This window comes from Myzus persicae, unplaced genomic scaffold, assembly GCF_001856785.1.
Source record: "Myzus persicae strain clone G006 unplaced genomic scaffold, MPER_G0061.0, whole genome shotgun sequence".
Taxonomy (NCBI): Eukaryota; Metazoa; Arthropoda; class Insecta; order Hemiptera; family Aphididae; genus Myzus; species Myzus persicae.
Genome location: NW_019101653.1, coordinates 85,158 through 107,934, shown reverse-complemented (window position 1 = coordinate 107,934; position 22,777 = coordinate 85,158). Strand labels below are relative to the sequence as shown.

General features: G+C 31.6%; 1 protein-coding gene across 4 annotated transcripts in view; it reads left to right on the top strand.

The window, feature by feature from the left end:
• LOC111029948 overlaps window positions 1–13,616 on the top strand; it is a 100,769-nt gene extending 87,153 nt beyond the window's left edge. For all 4 annotated transcript variants that reach the window (XM_022309207.1, XM_022309208.1, XM_022309210.1 and 1 more), the window contains one exon: window positions 12,563–13,616. In XM_022309207.1, coding sequence (XP_022164899.1) covers window positions 12,588–13,262 — 675 coding nt within the window. In that variant the 5' untranslated portion in view covers window positions 12,563–12,587 and the 3' untranslated portion in view covers window positions 13,263–13,616. The remainder of the gene's footprint in view (window positions 1–12,562) is intronic.
• The last annotated feature ends 9,161 nt before the right edge of the window (window positions 13,617–22,777 follow it).

The following is a 22,777-nucleotide window of genomic DNA, read 5'->3' as shown; positions in this document are numbered from 1 at the left end:
CCTCCACCCCCCCCCCCCACCATCACAAAATTGTATATATACTTGCCCGCAGTCGATCGGCACGTGTTAGAAAAATGTAATTAATATAAAACTACCGTGCTAAGCTTCCTCAAAAATCTTGTAATTTAGAAACCCTTGCATGCTGGTAGTGTTATACCTAAAATATTCCAAGAATGCTTATTTTGTTGTTGGTTCGTTGGTACATGCATATCTTAAATCCCGATCGGAAATTGCTGTGAAAACAACCTATACCTATTATATTATAATATATTTTAGTAGATAATTAATAGTAAGTATACGTCCGTGGTCTCGTGGTCATGGTGTGTAAGAAGCTAGACCTCATTCAGAACACTTGTAACCCCATATTTATTTGAATTTGCAACTTGGAATTTATACTATTTAAATAGGTATCTTAAAGTATACATTTTTGATTCAAGTTGGTAACAAATTGATTAGTTCCCGGATGGGGTGAGATTACAAATTCTAAAAAAAATTGTTACAAACTATAGATAGTTACGAATTGTGAAGTATATGATCAGTGATGACTGATGAGTTACATATTATTTTGGACGATTTTCGGAACCATGTGAAAGCCAATATTGGCTATGATGAAATTTCAAATATTAAAAATTTGGTTACAAATTAAAGCAAAAGTAATTAATTTTGCTTGAATTTATTTGATGAGAAGGGCAAATGCCCCCACCCCTTTTAAGATAAACTTTAACTTGAAAACGACTAGGTTACAAATAGCTGTAAACTGAAAAAATTAGTGTCTTGGAAGTTTTCGTATGATGTGGGAGAAGGGTATAACTTCACACTCGTTGCGTTTTCTGTAAGCAATATATATATATATATATATATATATATATATATATATATATATACATGTCGTAGATTTTCAGACGTGAGACGTCCGTTTAAAATAACCATATGTCAACACAATCTGCATAGCTGCAGCAGTGGAAGAAACGTGAAGTTATAATTACTAATGAAATTATGTTTTGTTAAAAGAATAAAAGAAGAATTAAATCGTTACAATAAATAATTGTTAACAATGTTTCTGGCCGTTTTAATAAATTATTTTTATTATAATCAATAATTAAAATTTAATAATTTATTTTATTTTATTGACTATATTATTAATAAAAATTTGACCAAAAAAACATTACTTGATATGTTATATTTTATGATCATAAATTATAGAAAGCCATGATATCCTATAATATACTGTATGGACAAAGCGGAAAAATCCTTTGTGCACTATTCTGGTGTATCTACCTGTATTCATCATACATAATAATATAGAACACACGTATTGTAAGTGCCGAATACCATATTATAGACTCGTATAATATGTGACGGTTTTTCTTCTCATCGTAACTAATCCCAAGGGTGTTTGTTGCAGATGGATCGCGGACGAACACAATAGGAATTTTATATATAATATTAGCTTTTGACTCCGGCTACGATATATATATATATATACATAGAATGTATGTTGCTGAGCGGAATCTAAACAAAATATAGTGGTATATATATATATATGGAGGGTCGTATATAGTCTTTTGACAATATAAATAGTTTTTGTATGTCACATATTAACATTTTTATTTTTTCCCTCTCAGAACGGGCTGCAGTGTACGGAGTATCCTATTATATTGACCATGTTTCGTCATCGATTTCACCGACAATTTCGACGTTCTTTTATACTCATAATATAAGTCACAATCTAATAATACACGTGTGTGCTGTTGTACGTATATTTTCGTCAAATATTTATTTATTTTCTCGTCATTCTCAGCGAGCAGTCGTATAGAAACTAGAAAGTCTTAAAGTCTTATAGGTATTAATGTATTATATATTTTGTACACTATTATAAAATCGTTGAAATTGTTCGTGAATTTATTATACGATGAACTTTTCCTGCGTATACTGCGAAGTCCGTCTTCGATATCTAGTGGGAAGCGAACATCTCAAGCCAATTGATGATAAATTGGAAACTACTATATTATTAATAAATTCTGAATGTCAGTGACTGTCGGTACCTTAGTTTTCTAGGGTTCTTGCTTCGGTTTTGATTTTTAAGAAATACAAATTAATTAGGGATTTAGGTTTTAGCTTATATAAATATTTATTTTTTTTAAATTACATCTAATTAAACAACGGCATATGTGTTTGTTTCACTGCTTACATAATATTATTGTGTTCGATTTAAAGTAATAACTAAAACACACATTTATATTTATATACATATGACTGTTTTGGTTCATTGTATGATAATATGTCAAAGGTGTAAAATAGTAAAACGTAAGTACAAAATATATTTCATAACGTTAAGAATTTAATTATTATTATTTTCTGTATGTGTTACGAATTTTTAGTTTTCATGAATTTTTTTACAATTTATACTACTACTGATTTTTGTCTTTTTGGGTTTTTTTAAGAAAAAGCATATTTTCTTTAGTACTTTTCAAGAAATTCTAAGATTAAATAACCAAGATTAAACTTTCTCTATACTGTTCGGATTTTCAGATTTGTGTGTACTATAAAAACTAGTTAATTATGCAAAAACAAAGATCTAAATTACCATGCGAAATGTATGCATTAAAAATATAAATTGTGCACTAAAAAAAAATTACGCGCTGATAAAATTTAATTAAATTGAAGACACTAATTTCAAAAAATGTATTTATTTATTAAAAATTTAAATTCCTCTTAACTACAATAATTTTTGAGATATTTCCAAATATCTGTAATTCAGCTTTAGTCGCTACTGAAATATGTTCAATAATTAATATCTAAGTACATAGTTTACATAAATACCTAATTATTAACTTTTTATTAGTATGTATCGATATTTGAAACTATATAATATGTATATCTGAAAAATAATAGGTAAATGAAATTGACTAAGTTATAGGTTATTCGACTGTACTCTAGTAATAACTATTAAAGTTAAATAATGGATACAAATCTTCCTTTGCTGTTTCCTTATAAATATGTAATTTTTAAATATGTTATTATATTATCCAAGGTACAAGAATATTGTGTACCAAAAAAATACAATTTCATATTTAATATGGTTATTTTTATTTTAAACAATTTGAACTTTTAAGTTTGATGGTTTAAACAAATTATTTATGCAAATAGAAACATTACTGCACAGCCACTCGACTCAAAAACTTTACAATGAGCAATTCATCGTAAGAATAAAACTGAAGTATACACCTGCAACATTATTTTATGCAAAAACTAATGTTCAAATCATACTAACGAGCTTTGATTTTTACAATCTTTTCCATGTAACATTTACACAACAATAAAATTATAACGATGATACACTAAATGTTTCAAAAGTATCAAAACGATAATTTAACTTCATACAAAAAATATAATATTGTATCATTGCGGTCGTGAATTGGAGAATTTATTAAAACAATCTAAAAAAATCAACATAACAAAGTTATAATACATTTTAATTTTTAACAACAGAGAATGAAGAAATCAGATACAAATTAGAAAATGACATCATATAATAATATAGTTGAATTTTTGTCATATTTTCAGCTTTTCTAAAAACAAAAATAACAAATGATATTTTCATTTAATTCTACGGTACGCAGAGATGCAATTATTCCAAACCGATGTATCACCCTAAAAAATAATTTTTATTAGTACACAACATTTGTTACGTATACTAACAGACAACAGTTTAATTTGTTTTTAAATGAAAAATGAATAAATGTTATGGAACCTACAGGTATAGGTAATAAACATAATAACAATACTACTAACAACGTTGTATATACGTGTTGATTGGCGTAATTTTTTTTTGGTCTATGACGAGCGTGTTGCCGTGAACTTCGATATAAATTAGGTGTGTTACTGTGTTGTATTGAAAAAAAGCTTGAGACCCTCAAGTCTGGATTAAGAGAGGGAACTATGACCCATGAGCTCGCAAGGTTGAGAGGCCCACTTGATATTCAGCGCCTGAATATTTATTTTTATTTTATTAGGTAGTCATGTTAAAACCAAACAATTTATTTTGTCAACTTATTATTATAGGTAGGTATGTACAATGATTAGGTCAACACATCAACATAATACCCAATAAATAGTAGACCACAATAAATACCTTAATGTTTAAATTTTAAATTTTCGTTTATATAGATAACCGTATTAATAATATGTCGTATAGGTACATATATTATATAGCTATTAAATATTTTACACATTGAACCCATGACAGTTTTTGTTAGTGCAAAGATTTGAATTTTAATCAGGAAGGGCTGAAAAGTAAAAACGTACAGAGGGGCGAAGTCACTCCGCTTGTCATCACAAATACTATTGTCATTTAATCGGTTTAAATTTCTGATAACGACAATAATTATAATTGAATATGTACCACTTACCTTGTACTGAACAGTGTACAAGTATAATCTAATTAGTATTTGCAATGGTCATAGGCCATATATAGCTACAAGAGTATATTATTATAATACAATTATTTGTAATCTAAATTAAATTATTTTCTGTTTATCATTTATACATGAACTTAATAGTCAACAGGTCCTTAAAAATTAAATGGTCATAGACCATGGTGACATAAATTGTTTCTTAAAACACAATAAATACAATAATCATTTGCATAAGCACAACTTATATAGTCAGCTCTAATTTTCATCGTTGCGGATACAACACATATTTATCATATTATACACTCAGTACAATGTACAATAACAGTATACAGTAGAATTTTTTTTTTATAATTTATTAATTCCTTCTATTGCTTTTCTGTTAGTAATACAGTAGGTAAGTTGAACTAAATTATGGCAAAAACAAATCGCATATTATGCAGTTTAATAATTATTAGTATAATATTATTTCACATAACATCGCTATAATAGCTAAATTTAATTTTACCGTAGAAACCATTGAACGCACGGAAAAAAATGTTTGGTTGATCCAATTTCAATTTTAGATACTTTATCTGTAAATTATAGTTCCTTGTGCCCTGTGGCATAACTATATTTTTAGTTCCAGATACTATTATTTTATAGTTATAAGTTTACAGTTAGTACAACTAAATATTGGTTAGTTACATTTCAACTGTTTCATATAGTTAGAACGACTATTGTTTTAGTGCATTCCGCAGAATGAATATTTGCGTGGTATAAATACCTAGACATGGGTCTAAATTTTTTTAAATTTGTATCAGATCTAGGAAATACTAATACAAATATTTCGTGAAAAATTCTAATTGGTAGGTATACAGGAAAAATTTGTTAAATTCCAATAAAATAACTATTATCATTAATTTTCGTTTAAACGTCCAATTTTATAAATAATTGAGCTTGAAACATGTATACTTTTAATGTTGACCCCTAAAGTACCAACTAGATTCAATCCTTAAAGTGGAAAATCATTACATGTTTAATGCTCCTAAGGGTCTAACATATAATAATAATAAAATACCATTGTAAACCAATATACATTTATCGCTCCGCTTAGAATCGCTATAAAATCTTTAATTTTTCCCTTTTAAATGTTTGATAGACTATTTCTGATCAACACGAGTTAAATGTGGTTACTGTTATAATGTATACCAGCGCATGAATGAAAACAATTATAATTCAATAATTCATCATATATTCTACGAGACCACCACTCAGTGTTCTGACTTGTAAAATGCGTAAGTATTAATAATTGTATGTGCTCAAATCCGAATGTGCTTGGGTATAATGAAATGATCTAATAATTCTGATAGAATGGCATCAAAGATAATGAAAAATTTGACAAATTAGTAAAGCCTGCATCAACAATCATAACCACACTTATAAAAAAATATTAATATTCGCACTGTTATAATGTGGCAATCATGTCGGGGTGAAATACCCATCACCAACAAACTCAAAGAAATAAAAAAAGAATATAAAAAATTGTGGGGATGAAGTGAAACTTCTTTACAAATGGTATCAAAAAAAGTTTATTGATTACGGCCAAATCTTATGTTTGTGAAGGAAAAATTAAAAACTAAAATTTTTTATTGAAATTAATTTATTATTATTATACACAGATAAGAAAAATTGATGATTATTTATTACCGTAGTCCATAAATACCTTAGAGCCAACAGGATATTTTCGGCTGGCGTCTACCAGCTGTTTTTTTTGTACAAATAATCAGATTGTGGTAGATAAACAGTGATATTTTTTGCCAACCAGTCAATTCGCCCAGTTCGCCGACTCCGGAATATTTACTGCCCGTTATTGGAGGAACACGGCCACTTGCCAGCAAAATCCAATCGTCTGATTGGACCCTTAGTGTCGACTAGGCCACGTCCGTGACGCTTTTTAGTCGCAACGGCTAAGCCCTCGAATTCGACTTCGCTACCGCCCCTAAAAGAGTTACTCATTTCAATAGATGGAGTAGATACCCATACGATGACTCCTCGTCTCGTCGTTTAACCATCGTAACTACAAGACCAAGAATCGTTGCACACACCAACCTCACACATGTTCATATGAGACATATATAAATATATAATAAAGATTAACTCAGACCTCAGCTAATATGTCAAACCCTTTGCAATAAAAGATATAGTTCTTTGTTGCCCGTTATCCGCCACTTCAATAAACATCCTTCACCATGCTACGACAATGCAGGAAAAAACTACAGAGAAAGAGAAACAAAACACTTATCCAATTCATAGATTTTTAAAACTAATCGGAATTGATACCAAAATCTGAAAATAAGTCAGAACGACATGTAAATTAGGTTTTTTTTAAAAATGTATTTATGAAAACTCCACATTGTAAATTCTAGTATATAATATATGACTAGGCCAATAATAATAATTACTTTACACTGCTGTTAATGTAAATGTAAATACAGGCTAATGACCCAGTTGTTGAAGTTGTTGTTCTCAATAAAAAATTTAAAAATGTTGATTATGTGAAATAAACGTGAAAAAAGTTTGACGTCGTAAGTAACAAAAACTAATTTAAAAAGTAAAAGATGACGGTAATAATAATCTTAGGTGTTTATTTTAATGGCGCGAAAAACTACTGTTATACTATAATTATAACAGGCTTGTATTTATTTAAGACTATAAGATACATAACACATATCATTATAAAAACATTTTATTAATCGTTCGTTTTCGATAATCTTCCGGAAGGTGTAGACACGGATCCCATAAATGGGCTTGCAATTCGCATAAATGTATAAAAGTTAAAACTGTGAATTATTAGTTCTAATAATAATCACGCGCATCGCGTTAAAGTACTAATTAGGTAAGGTTCATTCATTATTTCTCGAGCTGATAAGCAGTTAATGATTGGAGTCCACTCATTGGAACTTTTTTGTGTTTAATTATAAATTTAATACATCACAACTCTCGTCACTCGGCGCTCGTAGTTCACGTAAAACTACTTAAAGTGCTTTTTTTATCCGATTGCACATACAACGCGATGGCACAGCACGATAAAAAAACGAAACGATATATAAACGATTTTAATAATACGCAGCTCTGTATTATAACAATACTCGTCAATGCGATGAGGGCTAAACGAAAAATGTTGTCTGTAATAATTATGATCTGTACCAATATGTTTTTTTCTCTTTCTCTCAAATCACTCGTGCCTAATATATATACATTATACAATACACATAGTATTTATTATCAATCACAAATATACATTATCACGTTTTCATAACATTATATTATATTATATCATTATTCATTAGGCACATACAATAATATATTATATAAAGGTAGGTAGGTAGGTACTATACTCAATACTCTTGTTGTAAAGCCTCATACCACCGAACGTGCAGCAAAATTATCGATCTCGTCTCGTCCTCGTGGCGGTATATATTATGGTCGTTGTCAGCTCGAGGTCTTTCACACAATCCCTTTTTTTTCTCTATTTAAAGGAACTATATAGATGTACGGCAATATGTATAGATTTTTAGTTAACGTATAACCTATAACGGGGAATATATTGTTCGAACATAATATATAAAAAATAAATAAAAAATAAATAAAACAGTGTAGGTATATTATTATGTACCAACACGAAGAACTATTTTAAACGGCCTGAGAAATTTTAAAACGATATTCGTCCAAAAACGGATTCAAAAATTATATATAGGATCTCAGCAGTACCAAATTCGTTCGATCATTAACCACGCTGCACCACGTTTGGCTAAAATTGTATAATTTATTATACTACCCTTGATTCAAATCTTTGTTATTTATGTGCAGCTATTTCCTTTTAGGGACGGGGAGGAAGAAAAAAAAACCCGTCAACCGGACCAGTAACTGCAGAGAATTCAAACTAGTATTTTCCCACTACATTATTATGCAATATATATATATATAATTATAATGCCACGTTATCCGATCCGATTTGTGTATCCGTTTGAAACGTTTCGGCACAATCCGCTTAAATAGTTTTTCCAAAAGCCAACTCTAATTGGACCATTCCGGTCAACATTCCGTTTAAGCCAAAAATTAACCTCGCTCCGCGGTATGTATCCACCTATAATCTTTTGAAGTAGGCGGTAACACGCCTTATTCTAACTGGTAGTAGAACCCTTCAAATTGCAGAGCAGCATAGTAATATCATACATGAATAGAAATATCAAAAGAGCAGTATTGACTATGTGCTAGCTAGGAATAAAATAATCATATGCTATAAAATATTATTATTATACATCCTTTTCAATTCCGGCAACTTCCTTGTACTTCCATCCTGTATAATGTCGTCGCATATAAAGCATCAAAATAATAAATATTTGTTGACCACAAAAATCAATTCAACTACCCCTCTTCGCCCTTCGAACCGTTACACCCATAAGGCAGTGTCAGACGTCGACATTCTATATATTATATAGAATCTATAATATTATACTTTGCGGGGCTGCGACGGGGAAAAATCTTTAGGAAAAGGATCTAGTGGTAGAGATATTTATTGTTTGCGTTCATGTAATATATTATAATGATTGTGTATATAATATACATAAACATATTATATACATACCGACAGTATTATTATTATATACATATACCTAACTCGAGTATACACTTTAAAAATACGCGTAGTCAATATTCATAATTATTGTCATTCTTGGCAGTAAAAATATGTATATCAATCATTTTCGTTTCACATACATTCATAATAGTACGTCCATATAAATATATGATACCTTCCCTTCCATCGCCATCTATATAACTATGTGTAATATTATTTATTCCGTATTATATTATATGGGTTCATTATTATTATTCTTTTTTTTTAATATGCTTCGACGGCGGTGCAGACGTCGTTATAATATTATAACTAACTCGATCGAAACGTTACAATAACACTTGTCGCATAATTGCGTACGTTTTGCATTAACTCTTTATTCTTTAATAATCCCCGTCGTGTTTATATAGGTATGTATAATGTACTCCACTCGACGTTCCGTGTGTACCTTCAACCATATTATAATATTAATATAAAATAAAATAAATAATATAGCATTACAGCCACGACGCTAACCTAACCAATACACGTCGATTGAAAAATTCATATCATAATAATATATGTATACCATATTATATGACAGCCAACGACGAGTGGATTTCTCGAGTGCATATCGTTAAATGTGTGTATATTGGAAATCGTTATTGAAACCATCCATCGTATCGGTGTATAATATTATCAAAAGTCTTGAAAAACGTCACGAGTAGGTATGTATAATAATCAGCTGGTAAGGTATGATCGTTTATAACCATCTCTAGACATAGGCGGTTCGTTGTAATAACGATCGTAATTAGACTATACTCTCGATTTATATTGAGCATAATATAATACATAGACAGCTATATACCTAAATGTGTGTATCGTAACTGCTCCACTCGAACGTGTTTGTACGCTGACTGACGTCAATTTCGTACAACAACAAAAAAGCGTAGAAAAATAATTATTAGAAACTATGTTTACTATTATACACATTATACAGGTCGTCCTATACCTATACACGCGATTGTTAAGTATATATTATTCCGTACATAAACGCACTCGGGGAAAATAGGTAGGTACCTAGTTATTGTTTCGTGAATATTTCCAGCTCCGTAAACTTTCATTATAAATTACCGACTCGTTTCATTGAGTTTATTAATGAGATAACCCAGACGTCTAGTTTTACCTATTATGCGTGGTTTATGGTGATTCGATATTAATGACTCGGCGAGCTTAACTACGATATCTGCATAATGAATTTATCGTGTTATATACCTACATATATATCTATGTTAATTTTAATACATAATATATTATATATAGCCTGCGCGTCTTAACACTCATTTCTATAAAGGCAATTTAATCATTATACAATATTACCGCCGTAACGCCTAAAAACGATCGTCTTCAAAATAACCATAATATACGCTGTTGTACCTATATATAGGTGTATCACGAAGTTCTGACATATATACCATATGGACGTCATATAATGGACCATATGTCAGAACTTTGTGGTACACCCTATGGTATATAGGTAACCAAAGTAATCGATTTATTAGGCGATCTGCCCTGGCGTGTGCTCGATGGTTGGAGGAATTATATAGGTTCGCCGAGTTCGTCGTATGCGATATATACATCTTAAGAATTTGGAAACCTATATAATATAACCATATAAACCGCGAATACCGAGCAAAAATTGCGAGCCATACTTATTCGATGGGCGCGGTCTATCGCACGGTATCGTGTACATTTTTACACCCCGAGAATACCGTTTATTATTATTGTACACTCATATTCTATATATATATATTTATTACGGTTTACAATAGAGCGTAAACTCCTTATTATATTCGGCATTCCCATCATCGAAGAAATGAATCCGGCAATGGTATATAAAATTTGGAGAAAAAAATAAGATAATTATCCAGTAGGTAATTAAAGAAATGAAATAATTACAATGTATCCACTTATGGATCGCGTCTAGCTAATATAAGAGAAAATATTTTTAATTAAATATAGGAGTGCTATGAGTTCAAAATACGAATAAATTATAATCCTAAACATCACCATAGTATTGTTTTCGTAGGCACTAGCAAATCATTAAAAATCAACTCGACAAAAGCCCGAAAAGCTTACCGTAACTGTTCTCACTCCTCATACGAGTATGTACACGACCTGTAATACATTCATAATATATAATATGCATGGGGTTCGTTTAAAACCATAGATAACAAGTATTGAAAGGTACACGGCTTTACATTCTATGTATACGTGTAATCCTCGGTACCGGATTTAGGGTGTTTTTTCAGGGATGAGACAAAAAATGCAAAGCCATCATATACCTAATATACATATTGGTTTTTATACACGAGTATAAAGGTATAGTGATAATGACATTATACATAATACCTGTGTACAATATACACAACAGCTGCTATAGGGCATATTTTGAGATATCTTGAATTATGTTACATTTTTCTAAACTGAAATATCATTATATCCACTTTACCTTGGGGCTTTGATAAAATTTAATATTAACCTTTGGTTGTAGAATTGTTTACTTAGGTCTTTCTGTCTTACGCGATGATGCATACTGCAGAAAGTGAAAATATATTTATAATACGTATAAATATATACATTTCACCCGACGAATGGGAATACAATTATGAATTCCACCCACTATATATTAGCGGTCAAAAGTATTTATTATTTATGGTTCATATATTATTTATATTAATTTGCACCCACAATCACGATACACGCAAAATGTTTTAATAACAAATAAGGTACTTACCTATTTGACTAGCATTGACTAAGAGGAAGTAAATTTCGCTATAAGCACTTTAAACTGAGTTTGATTTGACTACACTGAAACATATTATACAGATTAATATATGTACTCACCTAGTATGACTGTAAGTAATATATAGCCATACCTCGTACCTATTATAATAATATAGTACTTAATATTATCTTAATAAATCTAAGATTGCGTTACAATAAATCAAACAACTCGCATACGCCTTGAACATTTTTTTTAATTCATTCATGTGAGACAGTAGCGAAAAAAAATGTTTAAAATTGTTTTCTAGGGATGCCTCAGACCATCCCAAATCTGCACCATCCAAACCTACCAGTCCATCTCTCTTCAATTAATAGCCTCAGTCCCCTGGTACGTAACAGATAAAATACTACATACAAATTTAAAAATTGCAACAGTTGACCTACTAGTTAAATTATAGTATATAACAGATTTCACTCTAAGCTACAACACCATCCCAATCCTCTAGTGTCCCCCTATCATCACATGCTCTTCCTGACAACCCTCGAGAGGAACTGGTGTCGTGGCCTATTAAATCAATACGAATAAAACAAAATTACCAGAGGGTACCATCGTTGGATGATTTCCCCCATCATGTGCTTCATGTGCTGTTTTTGTTTTTTTATTACATACGTGTTCTGTCAATCATCTTTTTTACTCATTGTATTGTCCAATAGACATGGTAAATTTTTCAAAATAACAAAAATTGTTTGTCATTTGCTGCAGGAACCCGTCGGCGGCTCGAAACACGATGCAGCGACCTGCTGCTGAGGGTCTGGACCACGACGATGACGTCGACTGCGATTGGCCGATGTGCGAAAACGTTTTGCGATCGCTGTTCGAAGACGTACGACCAACGTCTGCGGCGCCGGCGGAGTCGGTGGACAGTGACGCGGTGGCCTCCGACGTCCAAAGATGTCTGGCCGAACAGATTGCTCCGACGGCCGAGATGATGCAGCGACTACGACTGCGGTTACTTCTACGTCGGTGGTCGGAAAACGGTGGTGAAGCGGCCACGGCTGTGGTGGTCGAATCCAAGCGGATGCAAGTCCGTCTGATGACCTTGCCATCGGCGTACGAGGCCGACAGTGAGTACTACGCGCTCGAAGCGGCGTACGTGTCGCGGACGGTGGAAGAACTGTCGTCGGAGCCATGGGCGGCGAAACCACCGGCCAACGGCTACACGTACACCTTAGGCACAGTGCACAACGACAGCGAGACGCGCGCTTGTCATCTTCATGGGTTCACTGACCCGCGGGCCCGGGTAACCGTCGATTGCGTACTTCTGACGACCGTCCTGCCTCGGCACCGGTCCACCGTCAAGATGTACTCGACGCTCAGGTGGCCGTCCGCCGACGATCCGGGCCCTCCCGTTCTGGTGCCTCACCACTTCCAAGTGTTCTCGCGAGACGTCCTGTTCCGCTGACGAACACGTCGTATCAACGAGCGAACCAATGGATTTGTGTCTTTCAATTCACAAACACGTGTCTACTGATATTTGTTAGTATTATTTTTTTGCAAAAAATAGCATGCTATTATTATTCATTGTTATCTCGTGTAGATAAACGTGTATTGTAAATACTTATACTTACTATGAAATGTGTTTTAAAATTATAGCTGCTTAATGTATAAGTACACATAATAATTTATAACTTATAATGAACTCATTATTGTACAATTCGATCTAACAACAAATCAAAGCAATTACTAAAGTTACAATTAAAAAAAAAAAAAGCCAGTATCTGAATTATTATAATATTTAGTATACCAAACTACTTTTATACTTAAATTTAGTAGTTAACATTTTTGTTTATTATTATAATTATTAAAATACTATCTTCGGTGTATCATTATGTTGAATATTATTATTTATTATTTAGTATCGTACGTTCGAACAGTCATCAGATAAAGTGCAAATATTTTTTTACTGGTCCCTCGGCGTTTTTATAACTGGTTTCTATTGTACTTGCAGGCCGCAGCTTCTTTCAGTCTATATATAATATACGTGTGTGTGTGTGTATGTGTGTGTGTATGCACTGGTCAAACAAACGCTTTTTGTGGCAGTCAGAGGCGTGGGTTGTCGTCAAGTGTAAAAAGATCTTTACCACACAGACCGCGGACAAAATATGAGGATAATCATTCCCCGCGCAGAGAAAGGCTGCAGCGGTGAGAGTGAGTAAGAGCTGTAGCGAGGGTGACGAGGGAGAAAGAGACGACACCGTCTTTTGTTTTCTCGGAGAATTTAAAAAATGTGTTTAGGTCGACTGTTTTCTGCATATATATAGGTACATAATCTATATGTATACTCTGCAGTACGCACATATACGGGAAATACTGTAATATAATATGTATACAATATACATATATTCGTGACGTGAATTTATTATTATACCGCAGCGAGTACATATAGTGTGGTTTGCGCACACGAACCGAGTAAATGCGATTATAATACAAAGGCCGGACGATGTGAACGGCGGGTGTAAGGGGGACGAAAATTCTCGGTTTGACGATTTTTTTTTCTCGAACCCTGTCGCCGCCGTCCGTTACCCGAGAAACTTTGTTGTTAAGTGTACGGAAGTATCGTTATGTTATCATATGTGGACAACCGAACTTATTGTGGATACATATTATAATAATATGTGTACACGCATCGGAACAAACACAATAGCCAATATTATATAATGCTCATACAGGTATAAACAATACTGCAATAGCATAACTTCGTCATGTATACTTAATATTTAATACTTATATGGATACACTAATATTGTATAGGTATTTATGGTGTTTCAATGTGTTTGAGAGTTTTCCTGACAAAACTTTGACAATGCCCTCTTGCACGTGGTTGAATAGAATCGAAAACCTATTTTGCGTTTCACTTTCACGAATGATGCAGGACTTGCAGTATACAGTTTTTTCGTTTAACTTTATACATATCTCAATCCAGGATTTTCGTCCTCGAAACCCCTATTTTGATGTGTCACATGCTGTCACATGCGATGTTTTAGATTTTCAAATGTCGGTGTTACGCGGCATGAAGCCCGTCATCAGAAAATATATGAAACATCGCGTGTGACAGTGTGACATATCAAATTAAGGATTTAGGGGGATGAAAAGTCTACTAGACCACTAGGGGAAATCCATTTTTCATTAAAATATAATTTTAAGGACTTATCAATAAAATAATTATTGTATTATAAGCTGTACAGTAAGACGATGTGGCGTGGAGTTAATTAGGGTATGTTTTGAATGTTGAGACATACCCATCGACTGTAATTATGCAAAAAAAAATTATGTGCCTACTATATGATTCAGATTTTTACAAAATATATGTCGTCATATGGTTTTATTTCATGTTTTATATTAATAATATTATGAAGATTGATGACTGCAGTGTAGAATGTGTAAATCCCCAATCCCCCACATGTTACATAATATACCGATATAAACCCGGAAACACTGCAGTATACTACACGGTGGCAAAGACTATATTATTATACACACATAAAACTCTAAGACATACATTATACTGCAATTGCCTCGGAGCTTCCTTGCACGTGAGTATAATGTAGGCGTATTACATCCTATATAAATTGTCTCAATTTTTTCCACCCGTAAATTCATTATTATGCATAAAAAATTTATATTCGAAATGCGCGTGGATGAAACCCGAGAGTCAACCGTACAAATTCACCTCCTATGCAGCACAACTGCACAAGTTTATACATAAATATAATATATTACACGTATTATTATACTTATACCCACGCACAATACACATGTATGACATATACATTATGTACATAGGTACGTACCCACCTACGCATTATTCCTTCTCAAACGATCGGTCGTTTACCTTAAAACTTTATTCATCAAATTTGGTTCACCACTTGTATGTAATAATTATTAGTTGATATAGGTATGTAGGTTCAGGTTTTAAAATATATTACATTGCATAGTATAGATATATTAATATTTCATAATATTTTATATGTTATTGTTATTATTATTGTTAGTATAGTAGTATTATTATTGTTGTTGTTGTTGTTGTTGTTGTTGTTGTTGTGGTTGTTGTTTTATTATTACGGAAACCCCCTGACCATTTGTTTTCCTAAAGTACAATCATGGTTCAAAACGGACGTTTACCATCTTAAATCAATAAACAAATGGTTAATAAATATTCCGTGTAACTCTTTTTTTGTACCCGCAACTCGTTTGCACACTTTTAAAATACATTTTACCTGCGACTCATAAATAATATTTATTTTATAGGGTTATAACTTATAATGTATCAAAAATAATTGTCGTATATTGCAGATAGGTAAATCGATAATACGAATACTTTTAAACAGTGCCAAATTACTGACTTTAGGTACCTACAAAAATATCAGTATGGATGTTCAAGTGTTTCTAGTGTTTTTAGTGTTTTTCGAAGTTTTTTTCGTCAAAGTAAACAATGTATAAACTATAAATATAGACAATTTAAAATGTATAGAATTTCGAACTTTAAAATCTGGTGATACTCATTTTAGGACTTCAGATGTACAAATAAAATATGTTTCTTAAATATTTTGATTATGAGATAAAATTTTAATATTTCGAACAATTACACTAAACAATTATTATAGAGAAGTAGTAAGAAGCAATTTAAAACGTAAGATTGAAAGAATTTGAGTCATAAACACTAACGTACCTAATACTATTTTGCAGGTTTTTGGTACGTTCTAGTTGATTATACATTGAATATTTATATAATTATATGAACGTTGTTTATGAGGATAACCTTTTATTGTTGTAAGTTAACCCAAAAATAATTTATTTAACACTTTTGCAATGAACACAAATTGAGAAATGGTTACTCTGTGTTATTTTTTTTGAGAATTTGTGACCCAACTTTATCTAATTGTATCACTGAATCAGTGTTCAGTAGTCCACAATTTTTTTCATTAGATCATTCAATTTATTGTGAAAAAATTATAATAATTAAAAATTAATTTAATCTCTAAATAAATAACGTTATTCATTTTTAAAACCTAAACTGAAAAATAGCAACTTGATTATTAGCTCAATTAATAACAAGTTTTATGAAATTGTAAAACTATTTAAGTAAATATTATTTATTACTTATTATTTTATACTGTTTGAATTGAATCTATATATATATATATCTACTTACTTTGTTGTCAATTCTATAAAAGTACACAAACAATTATGAGGATATATAGGTACCTAGATAGGTACATAAATTAAGATAGTATAATAGTTACATCTGCGAGTATTATTATAACTTTTTAGTTCAAATATTTATTTCAACTCAAATACTCAACAAAGGTTGATGACAAAGAGCCATAGGGTATTTGAAAAGCACTGCAAATCTATTGAAAAACAAATTAAAAGTAAGAAATTGCTGATAACTTAAAACACTCTTTAACAGATAGTGACACACCGATGAATGAGCAGGTCTCCGGATCCACCCCCACTCTTACAGAATAATATTTCGTTAAGAAACAAAAATGTTTTAATTGTTTTATTTGACTAACCTATGCAATAGAAAAAAATGTATGTATTATCATTTATCATAATTATTGAACATAATGACATTTAAATTCAAAAATATACATTTCTTGATTTAACCCCCTCCTTACATAATACACCATGGTCCATGGTTGCACCACTACAAGCAGACACTGGTCACTGGTGTTGGAAAATTGAATAATCGAGAAAAATAGAAAACGTGCGTACCTGGGTACATCCTCCTCGCTTCATCGGCTCACACGCTATACATCTCGTCCCAACTCAACTTTAGTGCAACGAGCTAACTTTAATCGGTTGACTTCGCATAAAATGTTCTTATACATTCTTACTGCTTATCTCATTCATTAAGTTACGATGACACGACGTTTCTCACAAAGTGGATTTGCAGTGCTAAGTCGATGATGCGGTAGTATTATATTATTCATTAAACAAAAGAAATAATAAAAAAAATACTCTACATACAGTGCTTGACTTGGTGAGTGGGTGGTGACTGGAGGGGCTGAGTACCATAACTATATCTTAGAAAAAGTCGAGATTTCTATTAGCGTACCCCTGCTTGTTCTTTTAAGTGAAAAGCATGGAATTATAGAACAGTATACCTACGCTGTTCTATCAAACAGGAAGATTCTTAAAACAATTTAAAAACTACAATTTTTGTTCAATATTTTATGGAATGAGTTGAATAAAAAGATTTTTGAGTTGTAATAAAATTTAAAAATTAGTTAAGGGGATCGGTGGCGGTGACGACTATATGTAATGTCTATATGTATGCAGACCGATTAAAAGCATAATACAAGCAAAGTATTATGATTGGTACCTACCTACCTAGACAGTAGACACTAGACACCAGGGACCAGATGTATATGTATATTGTATATTATGTTGTTCGAAAAGTGTACTGTTTGTTTGAATATTTTCTTGTTGTTCCGCAGGAGTAAATGTATGTTATGCAAATGCAATAAAACACAAATATACAACGTACATATGCCTATATATATACCATATAAAAGTAACAATAATAAGAGTATAGGATGCAAAAACAAAACAACAAATCAGTATGAATATATGGCTCACGAAATTTCAGATCAAACACACGCGCTCGCATATTTTATATTTCTATATGATATAGCTGGTAACTGGCCACCCGCTGCAGCATAACGGTTATAGGTTAGGTGCACGTAATATATTACAATACATCATCATCATCATAATGATGTACCAACGCCATGTGCGCGTACACCACGACCACGGTATGTATCGGAGTAAACCTGTGCGCGACCGATTCATCAAAATCATTTCATAAGCCTTTTGTTTTCGCCAATCAATTGTATTATATTTTCCTCTCGCGTTGGACCGCCATGGGTCTAACTCATGCTCAGGTTAGTGTGGTAAACTAGTAACTGAACAGTTGCATGCAGCACCAATATTATGGTATAATATGGTATTATAGGTCTTATTTTAGACTAGCCTATACAGCAGAACAATTTTATTTTTGTTTAAATAATATTTAAATATTTTACACTAACTTTATTTTCCTCCGACTTTGTAAAAAAAGAAACATAATAATTCCATGACTACCTATGTAAAAAAATTATTATTACCTACTATTTTGAAAAGACAAATTTTAAAATTTGACATAATATTAATATACCTACCAAGTCCACTTTATTATACATTTTTTACACAACAATATTTTATTCTAAACTTCTATAGTTTTATATCACAATTATTTTTAATTTTCGGTACCTCGAGAGTCTAGACTATCTTTATCTTGAGTGTTCTAACAAACAAATAAAACAGGACCAATACATTTTTTTTTTTTTAAGTGTGACCTAGATATGCTTTTAAATAATACACTTAAGTTAATATAAATTAAATAAACAATATTTACATAAGTATAATGAGTTAGTGACAACAGTATATTAACAGTTTGTAAAATTGTTTATTTGTTTAGTCCTATTCATTCTATTAGTGCTGGGATTGTTTAAGCCTATAGGGAAGGTGAAACCAATAGCCGGAAAATTCAATGCGTACCTAGGTACATTTTTCAAAACATAATGTATCCTGGGAATCGGCCCTGGGTAAATCATGATCGCTGTAAATTGCGTCTCATATTAAAGTTTTTTTGTAAATTGTGTATCTGGTATATTTTGTATTTTGTGAATTGCTCGCTAAATATCTTTTATTCGTACGTAAATTACGTCTTTTGAGTTTTTTAAAAATTCAATATATTTCCGGCACTTTTTAGACTTTAAACTGGCAATATACTTCATCATATAACAGTAAAATCTCGTCAAAACACTCTCGAAGGGGACATCGTAAGACCGCGTATTATGCCGGGTGGCACAATAGGCGGTGTATGTACCTAATTTCAATAATATGTATTAATTATTTTTTTTTTTTTTAACGCCATACGGCTTTTACATTGTAGTACATATTAATGAATATACATATTAACATGTTTAATGTTTATATATATATATAACACATTAAGTATCAATAAATTAAAAATTATACAGTATTACATAGTAAGCTCCTGAAAGTTAAATATAACGGAAACAAAAACCTCAATTAAAAAATGTTTTAATTAGTTTTACTGTTAACTAAAGACACAGCTCTCCTCAGAGGATCATCATCATCTGAAAATCTAAGCCCTTAGCAAGTTTTAATGGTTAACAATTCAGAAAATACAGACAAAATGAAAATGGGACAGTTTGGGTATGTCTGAATAAAAAAAAGAATAAATGTATGGGTCGTATGAGAACTAAAAATAAAGAAATAATTATCTTTCTGAGCATTTATGTAAACCTGATATGGCAGCAAGTGAAGTAAATGAACTATATTTTAATAATGTAAGAAAAAGAGTGCGAGAAGAGTCGTCATGTACATCATCTTAAATTTTTCGTTTTGACCTTTATTTTATTGTATTAAACAAAAAATATTGTTTAAAATCATTATCATTATATTAGTATTGTAAAACCAGTTGATATGTATAAAAAATGAGTGACCGCAAGTGCCACCAAAAAGGTATTGTGACCACAACAGTACCGACCGCATCTGTGCCAGAATTATATATACTCTCCCCAGACCCCAATTAATCCGATCGATATAATTCTTATAAACCATCAAAGCACATTAAAGAAAGAAATAGCAAAGGGAAATTATATACCACTATAACCAGTTACCTACCACTTGCACTTTTGACACAATACATTTTATTACATTTATACCAAATATAAACTGCAGTAAATCACGAAGGAGGGATGATGGCGTGGAGTGTATTGTGTGGACTGGTATAAATATGATATTTTATACCTTCAATACATGTTTTTGCGTTAATTGAAAATCCATCAAACATTTCAGGCACAGAATTGAACTTAACTCGATTGACTGCAGTGGACGAATGTTAACAGATTTTTTTCATAAAATTATAATTTTTATATTTTTATAATAACAAGTTGCAGTATCTATAGTCATCGTGATAATAAACCAATTATATCATCGTGTAGCAAAAGTTTATAATATTTAAAATGATTATATTTATACAGCTTGAATGTGTGGTTCACCAAACATAGTTAGGTACCCTCGTTTACCCAACATAGAACAGTACAACTATAACAGTACAAAATTCAAATTATAATATTTTAATAGAAATGTGAAACATAAAACTCAGCAAAATAACACACGCTTCTCCCTTTGTCATTATATTAACTCTCCATAATGACCTTGGCAATAAACCAATTGAGAATAAAGCTGCATTTTTTTACAAACGGTTTTTTCTATACTAGAGAACTAACACAATCCACTCATAAATAACCTACATTCCATGGAAATCCTCGTCACAGACTCAAAAAAAATGGTGTTATGATCTTCTGGCTTAATTTTCTTATTTAATCCATGATAGGTAACCTTTATTAATTAGATGCGATGTTAATTGTCACATCACGACAACAGTATGAATTAACTTTGAATAAAGTATATTCAAACATTGTATACATATCTAATGCAGTAAAATATAATAAATATATATATATTATAATTATTGATGGAAATTGAAGTATATACACACCAGATAAGTAAGGAAATGCGATTTAAGGTTTAATTACACACAATTCTTATGAATTTAATCGGTTAAACAATGTTCAATGCAATATTTCTTACAGAGGAAAAACAGCTTAAGTGTGGTAGATTTGACATACCTTGGTATCTCTAATCATAGGTATAGGCAGGTTTAAGCGTAGTTAGGTCATTTCGACAGGGGTGTACGTAGGTTACGATACGGTGACAACAAATTAGGGCAGCGAGAGCCCGGCGGCCCATTGATTGTACGGCCACTCGAACTTTTTGCATTTTTTCCCGATACTTTTCAAATTTCCCAAGTGTTTGCTACTTATCAGTTTTATCAGTTTTCGTATTTTGAAATCCGTCAATGATTAATAAATAAGTTATAATATATTTATTGATATTCATATTAGCTATTCTTTTTACACAAGCTGCATGCTTACATTGAGTTATACTGATTGTACAGCTGTAACTTAACAAAACGTTTGAACAATTCTAAATTCCGTCTCCATGTCTGTTAAAATAACACAACTCAATTTTTTTTTTCATAATAATTTTTTTTTTATTATTTCAAAGTTCTGGTGTATAAAGAACTAAACATGCCAAACGCTGGGTCATGGAGTTTGCAGCGTCGTTTAGCAGACAGACCGTCATGATTTCTCCGTTATCTAACGGTTTGCAACGTTTTTTGCTACAGAATTTCCTCATTGAGTGTTATATTGCAAATTCGATGAATCTTTTGGTCAAACCAAACCGTAGGTCTCTCATATTGGTAATTGGAAATTTAATGTAGCACACAATTCGTGTAAGCCACAGATATTATATTGTCAAAATAAACACCCGATTACGTGTATATTGTATGTTTATGTGAGGTGTGCAGGCCGGTCGATGTTGTTAAATCATATGATATCATCTATACTGGATTATGTATAAAACATAATGTAGTAAAAATCTTTTATTTTTTAACTAAATATGTCAGAAATTGTGCAGTGTATTCGTATTTCGTGTGCTACAGACATGTCTGTGATTACATTTACGATTTATATGCGATCTTGATTGTCACATCACTAAGGTAGCTTAAATTTACTTTGAATAAATTATATGATTAATAATTAAGTCATAATATATTTATTGATATTCATAGCTATTCTTTTTATACGATCTGCATATTATATAGGTACATTTGGTACAGCTGTATAGCCTGCCTTGATGACCAAGTTAAACGTCTATCGATTTTCACTGGACGTGACTGACTTGCTAGACACTCAAATATACATTTTGGGTTTCGACATTCGTTAGAGCACATGACTGGACCGTATCGACTATCAATTCCGTTCAATCACA